Source organism: Oncorhynchus clarkii, chromosome 4, assembly GCF_045791955.1.
Source record: "Oncorhynchus clarkii lewisi isolate Uvic-CL-2024 chromosome 4, UVic_Ocla_1.0, whole genome shotgun sequence".
Classification (NCBI taxonomy): Eukaryota; Metazoa; Chordata; class Actinopteri; order Salmoniformes; family Salmonidae; genus Oncorhynchus; species Oncorhynchus clarkii.
In genome coordinates, this window is record NC_092150.1 from 45,042,856 (window position 1) to 45,055,049 (window position 12,194).

Genomic DNA, 12,194 nt, shown 5'->3' on the forward strand with positions numbered 1-12,194 from the left:
AGTGAATTATAAGTGAAATAATCTGTAAACAATTGTTGGACAAATTACTTGTGTCATGCACAAAGTAGATGTCCCAAACGACTTTCCAAAACTATAGTTTGTTAACAAGACATTTGTGCAGTGGTTGAAAAACAAGTTTTAAATGGCTCCATCTTAAGTGTATGTAAACTTTCGACTTCAACTGTATATACCGTTGATAGAATGATTCAGACTGTAGTCATGACAAAGTACGACTGTCTGTATCTGTGACACGACTGTCTATATCTGTGAGAACGATGAGGAAGGACCCTTCCCTCACATAAATCTACTCCTGATCAGACGCCGTCGTATAAATTACAGGCCGTGAACCAGGAGATATGAGTAAAACCTCTCAAAGTAGCTTCTTCTCCTAAAGCCTCCATTGAATATTCCACAAACCATTCCTTTTGGATATGACCTAATTGTTTTTGAGCAAGGAAGGGTTGACACAGGTTTGACACAGCCACAGAGTTCTTGGCATATTTTACTTCTCTCGCTGCCTCCATAAACAGTCATAAACAGTACTGTACTGGCCATAAACCGGGGCGACATGTTTAAGCGTCACTCTCTCTTTGTCCCATTCTCTCTTCTTTATCTATCTCTCTTTCACTCCCACTATTCGTATTTCTTACATGTGCTGTTTTCCTTTCAACGGCAGTCTCTCAGTTATCTATCAACAGTCCTGTTCTTTCTTTCACTGTTTTTCTCCTTCTCCCCTTACTCTTTCTGTGACTCGTCCTTCCACGCTTTCTTAGCATCTCTCAGTCATGTGGGCACTCTGTTCAATAAATATTTGCTGAAATATGAGCTTACCATATGAGCTGTGACTAAGCCTGCTCTCAACAAACACACAAAGACTCACACAGACAATTATAAACAGCACGGAGCGCCCCAGACAGTTTTGAAGCATGGCAGATAAGCCAACACTTATTTGTGTCTGTCTATGGTCCATTTTACGACCTTATTTTCTCCATGTCAGTGTTGAATATGAACTTTTCAGTATCTCCACCTCACCACCCTTTGTGCTTCCCTCCACACACACCCAACTAGTAATATCAAATAGGTATAATATATTGCTTTACATTAAGGCACGGTCTACCTAGCTTTACATTCATATTAGTACTCTATTAAGTTTTGTTCTTAGTGATTGTTTTGCTGTTTATGTGGCTGTTTTCTTCACCATAGTGTTTACAGATGGTGTTTGTTTCCAGAGGCCAAACCTCCCTCCGCCCCCTCGCAGAATTCTGCTGACGGAACATTTTACACAAACATTACAGTGCAATTGAATGTGTTTACAAGATCATGTCTGAAAGGAATTGTCTGTATGTTTCAATATGTAAACATTGAGGAGAGATGTTTGGTAAATATAATTTACTTCACCACTTACATTCCATGGGTTGTAAATATAAATATTAGCTAAACGAATTCAAACAACAATTATATTTACGTGTGATTATTATTATATATATTTTTTTTTACATTAGAACACCTATATGGTAGAGAGATGCCTTATTTCTTATACAGTCTATGGCCGAGATGCAATATTGAAAGACCCGTAAGACAAACGTTTGGGGTAGTGCTGTTTGTCCTCGCTGCCAGTCCGTAGTAGGCCTTGAAACGAATGAAAGCTCACAAACTACCAAAGGTAGGGAGATAGTCTGAATGTATAGTTCTAAACATTTTGTATAACAATTTACGACTACTTACCAACATGTAACTTTACTCCACAAAATAAACTGCGCTTGGTGGTTGATAAAAGGAAAGATCACGTTTAAGGAGTCATAGAAGCTAGCTATTTAGCCAGCTAAGCTAGCTTGCGAACATTAGTTGGCTTGTTACATTTTCTAATTTTAGCTGGCTAGTTTCCTACAATATGTTTGTTCTGACCACGTTAGCTAACTCTTGCAGACAACTTGCCAGTACAAAGTAAATGTGACATAAGTTGCGAACAATACAGCTAACCTTACTGTTAGCCAGAAGATTCTAACGTTGCGCTTGTTTACATTGAGCTGCACTGGGGTCAGAACGCAATTATGGTTAGATTAAAGGCCCATTGCAGTCAACGTTATTTTCCTGAGTTTTGTATATATATACCCACACTATGTAGTTGGAATAATATTGTGAAAAGGATCATGCCTTTGGTGTAAGAGCTCTTTGAAAAGATCCAGGCTGTATCACAACTGACAGTGATTGGGAGTCCCAAAGGGCGTAACACAATTAGCCTAGCGTCGTCCGGGTTTGGCCGGTGTAGGCCGTAATTGTAAATAAGAATTTGTTCTCAACTGACTTGCCGAGTTAAACATGAAATTTTAAAAAGACCACCTGAAATGTCAGCCTGTTTTGGTGGGATGTGCCAAATACAACAGGTGTAGACCTTACAGTGAAATGCTTATTTACGAGGCCCAGCATTGCAGTTTCCCCCCAAAATATGGATGAGAATAAGAGATAATTACAGAACAGCAGTAAAAAATAACAATATATACAGGGAGGGGTGCCAGTTAGTTGAGGTAGTATGTACATGCAGGTAGAGCTATGTAAGTGACTATGCATAGATGACAACAGAGAGTGGCAGTGATGTGGAGGGGGGCAATGCAAATAGTCTGGGTAGTCCTTTGATTAGATGTTCAGGAGTCTTATGGCTTGGGGTAATAGCTGTTTAGAAGCCTCTTGGACCTAGACTTGGCACTCTGGTACCGCTTGCTCTGCAGTAGCAGAGAGAACAGTCTATTACTAGGGTGGCTGGAGTCTTTGACAATTTTTAGGGCCTACCTCTTACACTGCCTGGTATAGAGGTCCTGAATGGCAGGAAGCTTGGCCACAGTGATGTACTGGGCCGCTTGCGCTACCCTCTGTAGTGCCTTGCGGTCGGAGGCCGAGCAGTTGCCATACCAGGCAGTGATGCAACCAGCCAGGATGCTCTCGATGGTGCAGCTGTAGAACCTTTTGAGGATCTGAGGACCCATGCCAAATCTTTTCAGTCTACTGAGGGGGAATATGTTTTTGTCGTGCCCGCTTCATGACTGGCTTGGTGTCCTTGGACCATGTTAGTTTGTTGGTGATGTGGACACCAAGGAACTTGAAGCTCTCAACCTGCTACACTGCAGCCTCTTCGATGAAAATGGGGCCGTGCTCGGTCCTCTTTTTCCTATAGTCCACAATCATCTCCTTTGTCTTGATCACGTTGAAGGAGAGGTTGTTGTCCTGGCACCACACGGCCAAGTCTCTGACCTACTCCTTGTAGGCCGTCCTCTTGTTGTCGGTGATCAGGCCTACCACTGTTGTGTCATCTGCAAATGTAATGATGGTGTTGGAGTCGTGCCTGGCCTTGCAGTCATGATTGAACAGGGAGTACAGGAGGGGGCTGAGCGTGCACCCTTGAGGGGCCCCTGTGTTGAGGATCAGTGTGGCGGATGTGTTGTTGGCTACCCATCAGGAAGTCCAGGATCCAGTTGCAGAGGGAGGCGTTTAGTCCCAGGGTCCTTAGCTTACTGATGAGCTTTGAAGGCACTATTGTGTTGAATGCTGAGCTGTAGTCAATGAATAGCATTCTCACATAGGTGTTCCTTTTGTCCAGGTGGGAAAGGGCAGTGTGGAGTGAAATAGAGATTGCATAATCTGTGGACCTGTGGGGGCGGTATGCAAATTGGAGTGGGTCAAGGGTTTCTGGGATGATGGTGTTGATGTGAGCCATGACCAGCCTTTCAAAGCACTTCATGGCTACAGACGTGAGTGCTACGAGTCGGTAGTCATTTAGGCAGGTTACCTTAATGTTCTTGGGCACAGGCACTATGTTGGTCTGCTTAAAACATGTTGGTATTACAGACTCGGACAAGGGAGAGGTTGAAAATATCAGTGAAGAGACTTGCCAGTTGGTCAGAGCATGCTCGCAGTACACGTCCTGGTAATCCTTCTGGCTCTGCGGCCTTGTGAATGTTAACCTGTTTAAAGGTCTTACTCACATCAGCTGCAGAGAGCGTTATCACACAGTCTTCCGGTACAACTGGTGCTCTCATGCATGTTTCAGTGTTATTTTCCTCGAAGCGAGCATAGAAGTAGTTTAGCTCGTCTGGTAGGCTCGTGTCACTGGGCAGCTTCCCTTTCTGGTCTGTAATGGTTAGCAAGCCCTACAGCATCCAATGAGCGTCAAAGCTGGTGTAGTATGACTCGATCTTTGTCATGTATTGATGCTTTGTCTGTTTGATGATTCGTCGGAGGGCATAGCTGGATTTCTTATAAGTCTCCGGGTTACAGTCCCGCTTCTTGAAAGCGGCAGCTCTAGCGTTTAGCTCAGTGCAGATTCTGCCTGTCATCCATGGCTTCTGGTTGGGGTATGTACGTAAGTCACTGTGGGGACAACGTCATCGATGCACTTATTTATGAAGCCACTGACAGATGTGGTGTACTCCTCAATGCCATTGGAGGAATCCCATAACATATTCCCGTCTGTGCTAGCAAAACAGTCCTGTAGCTTAGCATCTGCTTCATCTGACAACTTTTTTTATTGATCTAATCACTGGTGCTTCCTGCTTTAGTTTTTGCTTGTAAGCAGGAATCAGGAGGATGGAATTATGGTCAGATTTGCCAAATGGCGGGCAAAGAGGAGAGCTTTGTATGCATCTCTGTGTGTGGAGTAAAGGTGGCCCAGAGTTCTTTACCCTCTGGTTGCACATTTAACATGCTGATAGGAATTTGGTAAAACTGATTAAGTTTCCCTGCATTAAAGTACCCGGCTACTAGGAGCGCCACCTCAGTGTGAGAGTTTTCTTGTTTTCTTATGGAGGAATACAGCTCATTCTATGCTATCTTAGTGCCAACTTCTGACTGAGGTGGTATGTAAACAGCTACGAAGAATACAGATGAGAACTCTCTCGGTAGGTAGTGTGGTCTACAGTTTATCATGATATACTCAACCCCAGGCGAGCAATAGCTCGAGACTTCCTTTGATATAGTGCACCAGCTGTTATTTACAAAAATACATAGTCCGCCGGCCCTTGACTAACCAGACGCCACTGTTCTATCCTGCCGGTACATCGTATAACCAACCAGCTGTATGTTGAGTTTGTCGTCGTTCAGCCACGACTCTGTGAAGCATAAGATGTTACAGTTTTTAATGTCTCGTTGGTAGTTGAATCTTCTTATTGTCCAAAGATTGCATGTTTGCTAGCAGAATTGAGGGAAGTGGGGGTTTATTCGATCGCCTCCGACTTCTCAGAAGGCAGCCCGCTCTCCAGCCTCTCTTTCTCCGCCTCCTCTTCATGCAGATCACGGGGGTCGGGGCCTGTTCCCGAGGGAGCCGTATATCCTCCGTCTCGGGCTCGTCAGAGTCGTGAAAGAAGAAACAGGATTCTGCTAGTCCGTGGTGAGTAATCACAGTTCTGATGTCTAGAAGTTATTTTCGGTCGTATGAGACGGTAGCGGCAACATTATGTACAAAATGGGTTAAAATAAGTTACAAACAACGCAGATAAATAAACAAAAAAACACAATCGGTTGGGGGCACGTAAAACGTCTGCCTTCTGCTCCGGCTCCATCTTACATCCACCAGGTGGTAAATTAGTTAATGGGCGGTATTAGATTATGCTGAGCTGTGGGGCACTGGTCTATGGCCCGTGATGTGAATGGAAAAAATGGTGAGGGAGGAGCACCTTTCTCAAATTGAACAGTAATCTACACTGCGCGGTCGTGTTGTCAACATGGCAGCATGGTACATCATCCAGTAACATACAACCTCTCGCGTTTTTATCAAAAGCAATCACTTTTGAATGTGAACACAGGCCAGATTAATCGATTCCCTTCAGTAAGCGAGTGAGTTCCAAACCTCTCTGCCAATAACAGAAAGTTTTCCATTTTCCCCGCCCCGCATAGACCACTCCCAGACAGTCCTAACAAAATTCTTGCTTGAGAAATTGCTATTTGCTAAGAAGCTATTTTTGTTTCTTGTTGACCATTTCAATTGAAAACAGTCACAGTAAGGTTACCCAGAAGTTATTTGATATTGAGAGAAAAATGGCAACATTGGACCTTTAAGACACCTTGGAGCCAACGCAAGATATGGATCGGAAAACCTACTTCAATGCAGGGATGGGATGTTACACTGTACTCTAAATTTGACCTACAGTTGAAGTTGGAAGTTTACATACACTTAGGTGGGAGTCATTAAAACTGGTTTTTCAACCACTCCACAAATTTCTTGTTAACAAAACTATAGTTTTGGCAAGACTGTTAGGACATCTACTTTGTGCATGACACAAGTAATTTTTTCAACAATTGTTACAGACAGATTATTTCACTGTATCACAATTCCAGTGGGTCAGAAGTTTACATACACTAAGTTGACTGTGCCTTTAAACAGCTTGGAAAATTCCAGAAAATGATTTCATGGCTTTAAAAGCTTCTGATAGGCTAATTGACATCAGTTGAGTCAATTGAAGGTGTACCTGTGGATGTATTTCAAGGTCTACCTTCAAACTTAGTGCCTCTTTGCTTGACATCATGGGAAAATCAAAAGAAATCAGCCAAGACCTCAGAAAGACAATTGTAGACCTCCACATGTCTGGTTCATCCTTGGGAGCAATTTCCAAATGCCTGAAGGTACCATGTTCATCTGTACAAACAATAGTACGCAAGTATAAACACCATGGGACCACGCAGCCGTCATACCGCTCAGGAAGGAGACGCGTTCTGTCTCCTAGAGATGAACATACTTTGGTGCGAAAAGTGCAAATCAATCCCAGAACAACAGGAAAGGACCTTGTGAAGATGCTGGAGGAAACGGGTACAAAAGTATCTATATCCACAGTTAAACGAGTCCTATGTCGACATAACCTGAAAGGCCGCTCAGCAAGGAAGAAGCCACTGTGCCAAAACTGCCATAAAAAATCCAGACTATGGTTTGCAACTGCACATGGGGACAAAGATCTTACTTTTTGGAGAAATATCCTCTGGTCTGATGAAACAAAAATAGAACAGTTTGGCTATAATGACCGTCGCTATGTTTGGAGGAAAAAGAGGGAGGCTTGCAAGCCGAAGAACACCATCCCAACCGTGAAGCACGGGGGTGGCAGCATCATGTTGTGGGGTGCTTTGCTGCAGGAGGGACTGGTGCACTTCACATAAAAAAATGATGTGGATATATTGAAGCAACATCTCAAGACATCAGTCAGGAAGTTAAAGTTTGGTCGCAAATGGGTCTTCCAAATGGACAATGACCCCAAGCATACTTCCAAAGTTGTGGCAAAATAGCTTTAGGACAACAAAGTCAAGGTATTGGAGTGGCCATCACAAAGCCCTGAGCTCAATCCCATAGAAAATGTAGGGGCAGAACTAAAAAAGCGTGTGCGAGCAAGGAGGCCTACAAACCTGACTCAGTTACACCAGCTCTGTCAGGAGGAATGGGCCAAAATTCACCCAATGTATTGTGGGAAGCTTGTGGAAGGCTACCTGAAAAGTTTGACCCAAGTTAAACAATTTAAAGGCAATGCTACCAAATATGAATTGAGTGTATGTAAACTTCTGACCCACTGGGAATGTGATGAAAGAAATAAAAGCTGAAATAAATCATTCACTCTACTATTCTTCTGACATGTCACATTCTTAAAAGAAAGCGGTGATCCTAACTGACCTAAGACAGGGATTTTTTACTATGATTAAATGTCAGGAATTGTGAAAAACTGAGTTTAAATGTAGTTGGCTAAGATGTATGTAAACTTCCGACTTCAACTGTATATCCAACCTGATACATCAAGAAGATTGAAATACTGCTAGTTTTCTGTAAAACTACCCTTTTTGTCCGCATGCTAGCTAGCAGTAGCCACTGCCACCATTTTGGAATAGCAGTGGCAGCCAATCAGCTCATTTGTTGTTTTTTGCAACATGTCATTCTATAATGGCTGCTGTGGCTCCTGCTGGATAGCATGAGGATGAAAATAAGCAGTCGTTCAATCTTCCCGGTGTAACAGTTGGGACAATTCGGAGTACAACACAATTTCTCATCCCCGGAGTCTAACCATGATGTCTTTCCGACCCCAGTGCAACTCATTGTAAACAAGCATAACGGTAGGGTCGGAATCTGCTGGCTAGCTATAATGTGTGCAAGGCATGTCTGTCATGTTGCTGCTTAAACTAAAGTGAAACTAATTTGATGAATGCATTTTGAACATCTCATTACCACAGGCAACATCATGTCGGCGGACACCAAAATCGCAGAGCTTTTAACAGAGCTCCATCAACTCATCAAGCAGACGCAGGTAAGTCTCAACCAATGGTTTCTACACCCAAGTGCTGTTGTCATCAGGAGTGCTGACCTGTGATTCAGGTACCACAGTGGAGGAATAGCTACCTAGCTGGTTATATTCAAATGTGACTCCAATTACTCATATTTTTCCATCATGCCATCATAGGGATTGAAGTCACATTTGGGAGTAGTGTAATAACTAGCAATACAGAATAGGAATGATATTCAGAGATCAAATTAAATCTCATTGCCAAACATCAATCACTGTAATACATTTACATTTTGTGTGCACATTGCATGTTATTCTTGTTGATATATTGCATCAACCACATTGTAATATTAATCCCTTTCCTTCTCTTTTTCAGGAGGAGCGGTCGCGCAGTGAACACAACCTGCTCAACATCCAGAAAACACATGAGAGGATGCAGACTGAGAACAAGAGTGAGCCTCTTCCTCGCCTCCCCACATTCCCCTTTGTCCATCCACACTGCAACACTCTTTATATTACTGTTACACACCGTTTCTATTTATGTATTGTCTGGCTAAGCCAGACACACACACGTTATGTTCTTCTATCCTCGTGGGGACCTAAAATTAATTTCCATTCAAAATACTATTTTCTCTAACCCCTAAACCTAACCCTTACTTGTAACCCTAAACCTTACCACTAACTTCTTATCCGAATTGTAACCCTAAACCCTAAGATCAAAATATTACTATCCTTGTGGGGACTTTGGGGCTTTTAGAACCCCATAAGGGGACACACACACACACACACACACACACACACACACACACACACACACACACACACACACACACACACACACACACACAGTGTAATAAGGTGTTATTCTTGTTTCTCCCTCCCCCAGCCTCCCCTTACTACCGGACTAAGCTGAGGGGACTCTACACCACAGCCAGAGCAGACGCTGAGGCAGAGTGCAGGTCGGTAGCCTACACTTGAAAAAGAAAAGGAGAGCCGCACACTCTAGGAGCTCAGATGCAATAATTTAATAACCTAATAACCAACGCTTCGACAGACAAGCTGTCTTCATCAGGGTAGCCTACACTGATATCCCTATGCCCCTTGCCCTATGGACCCTTGAAGTGTCCACTGATCTGATATGGTAGGTTTGGTGTAAGCCATTTAATGTAATGTTTCCTTTCACCTATCCAACTGTGGTAGTTCAGTGATTGGATGTGTTTTTGCGTTCAGAAATCATCACCACCATGTGGAGTACGTAAGTACAGCTTAATTCCAAATAAATAAGTCGGGCGCCACTCTTTCTCTCCCACAGTATTCTTCGTCATGCTCTCGACAAAATTGCAGAGATCAAATCCTTATTGGAGGAGAGGCGAATAGGTAAGAATAGAAGGAAGGAGACGAGGATAAGCCACTGTTAACCATTGAGATGCAGCCCATGCCTCACTTTTTCCTCTCTCTCTCCTCTCCCCCAGCGGCTAAGATGGCAGGAGTGAACAGTGACAATGACCCCCCCAGGAAGACCATGCGGAGGGGGGTGCTGATGACACTGCTCCAACAGTCAGCCATGACGCTCCCGCTATGGATTGGCAAGCCAGGAGACAGGTAGGGTCTGATGATTTAGTCTCTCCTGAGCTCAGTATAGTAGTGCACAACATTTTACAACGGGAAACAAAAATCTGTGTTATTTTTTTATTTATTTTTATTTTCCCCCCCGTATTTCGTAGTATCCAATTGGTAGTAGTTACAGTTTTGTCTCATCGCTGCAACTCCCGTACAGACTCGGGAGAGGCAAAGGTCGAGAGCCATGCGTCCTCTGAAACACAACCCAAAACAAGCTGCACTGCTTCTTGACACAATGCCCATCCAACCCGGAAGCCAGCCGCACCAATGTGTCGGAGGAAACACTGTACACCTGGCGACCGTGTCGGCGTGCACTGCGCCCGGCCTGCCACAGGAGTTGCTAGTGGGCGATGAGACAAGGATATCCCTGGCGGCCAAACCCACCCTAAGCTGGACGACGCTGGGCCAATTGTGCAACGCCCCATGGGCCTCCCGGTCGCGGCCAGCTGCGACAGAGCCTGGACTCAAACCCAGACTCTCTAGTGGCACAGCTACTTAGACCACTGCGCCACTCGGGAGGCCAAAATCTGTGTTCTTGTTGTGTACATTTCAAGTTCAGTACCCCCCCCCCCCCCCCCCATTTCTTTTCCACCTGCCCCTTTTTTCTGTCCTCCATTACTATATTACTCCCTCAACCCTAAAACCCTCCATCCTTCCCTGTATCCCCCTCTCCTCCAGTCCTCCTCCCCTGTGTGGGGCGATGCCAGCCAACAGTGACTACGTGGCCAAGCAAGGGGACAAGGTGGCAGCGCGGGTCAAGGCCGTGGACGGAGACGAACAGTGGATCCTGGCCGAGGTGGTCAGCTACAGCCACTCCACCAACAAGTAACTATCAGCAAATCAGCTACAGCCACTTTTAGCCAATCAAGTACAGCCATGTACCACTGTTACCAATCAACTACAGCCTTTAACACTTTTAGCCAATCAGCTACAACACAGACTGTTTTGAGTTGTATTCTTTTGCTCTATCCTTCAGGTACGAAGTGGATGACATTGATGAGGAAGGAAAAGAGTAAGTCAATGTCTTCATTTTCTATATTTCTTTTCCTACTATTTTGTCTTGTAGTACATTATATTTTATGCCCTGAAAATCTCACCTCGGATATAATGACAATTATCTACTCTACTTCTTATCTCCCCCCCTCCCATCCTCCTACTCCAGGAGACACACCCTGAGCAGGCGGCGTATCATCCCCCTGCCCCAGTGGAAGGCCAACCCAGAGACGGACCCGGAGGCCCTGTTCAGTAAAGACCAGCTGGTGCTGGCCCTCTACCCCCAGACCACCTGCTTCTACAGAGCCCTCATCCACACACACCCACACCGGGTGAGACAAGGAAAGGGAGAGGAGCGGGGGGGGGGGGGGGGCTGATTGACGTCATTTGAATACATTTTGTTTGATGACGAAACTACATAAAGCTGGTTCAGAGATAATGTTACTGTACACCAAACCCTGCATCCAAGCAGGCCCCTCGCTTGGCAGCTTCCCCTCCATCAATCCTAACCTTAACCATTATTGGGGAAAATGCTAAACTGACCCCAAATCATCAGTGAACTCTGTTCTCTCCACTAACCACCATGCTCTCTCTGCTCTCTCAGCCCCAGGACGACTACTCAGTGCTGTTTGAGGACACGTCGTACGCAGACGGCTACTCCCCGCCCCTCAACGTAGCTCAGAGATACGTGGTGGCCTGCAAAGAGAACAAAAAGAAGTAAAGAAGAGACTGATGAAGAGGAGAAGAAAGAGAGGAGTCAGGAGAAATCAAGGGGACTGTGACTGAAGATACTGTATTTTGTCAGACTTGACAAGTACACTGTGTAGACAAGTGTTCCTAGACAAGTGTTTCCAACCACCCCCCCTCCCCAGAATAACAATGGATTCCATACCTTAACCACACGTATGGACACACTGAGGGTGGGTTTCAAATAAAATAACATCAAATGAAACTTTACTTGTCACATGCGCTGAATACAAGTGTAGACCTTACTGTGAAATGCTTATTTACAAGCCCTTAACCAAAGGTGCAATTCAAGGAGAATTAATAAAATATTTACCAAATAAACTAAAGTAAAAAATAATAAAAAGTAACACAATAACATAACAATAACGAGGCTATATACCGAGGGTACCGATACCGAGTCAGTGTGCGGGGGTACAGGTTAGAGGTCATTTGTATATTTAGGTAGGGGTGAAGTGACTATGCATAGATAATAAACCGCGAGTAGCAGCAGTGTACAAAACAAATGGAGGGGGGGTCAATGTAATAGTCTGTTGGCCATTTGATGAATTGCTCAGCAGTCTTATGGCTTGGGGGTAGAAGCTGTTAAGGAGCCTT

At 44.4% G+C, this 12,194-nt stretch overlaps 1 protein-coding gene across 4 annotated transcripts; it reads left to right on the forward strand.

Moving 5' to 3' along the window:
• Positions 1–1,294: 1,294 nt before the first annotated feature.
• LOC139406853 (SAGA-associated factor 29-like) lies at positions 1,295–11,805 on the forward strand. Of its 4 annotated transcripts, none has more exons than XM_071149947.1 (11): positions 1,355–1,378; positions 5,280–5,377; positions 8,191–8,264; positions 8,617–8,692; positions 9,127–9,199; positions 9,553–9,617; positions 9,713–9,842; positions 10,539–10,685; positions 10,837–10,872; positions 11,023–11,185; positions 11,458–11,805. In XM_071149947.1, the coding sequence occupies exons 3-11, from the start codon at positions 8,199–8,201 to the stop codon at positions 11,572–11,574; spliced, it is 873 nt and encodes a 290-aa protein (XP_071006048.1). In that variant the 5' UTR covers positions 1,355–1,378; positions 5,280–5,377; positions 8,191–8,198; the 3' UTR covers positions 11,575–11,805. The 4 variants fall into 4 exon arrangements, with proteins under 4 accessions (XP_071006046.1, XP_071006048.1, XP_071006047.1 ...); XM_071149946.1 differs by lacking the exon at positions 1,355–1,378 and adding an exon at positions 1,555–1,663; XM_071149945.1 differs by lacking the exon at positions 5,280–5,377 and having other exon boundaries at positions 1,295–1,378.
• Positions 11,806–12,194: the final 389 nt, after the last annotated feature.

What these genes read in the sequence shown, in the direction of transcription:
- LOC139406853 (XM_071149945.1), top strand. An exon ending in GATGCAGACTGAGAACAAGA is followed by an intron (nt 8,693 to 9,126) that starts GTGAGCCTCTTC and finishes TCCCTCCCCCAG; the next exon opens with CCTCCCCTTACTACCGGACT. An exon ending in ATTGGCAAGCCAGGAGACAG is followed by an intron (nt 9,843 to 10,538) that starts GTAGGGTCTGAT and finishes CCTCTCCTCCAG; the next exon opens with TCCTCCTCCCCTGTGTGGGG.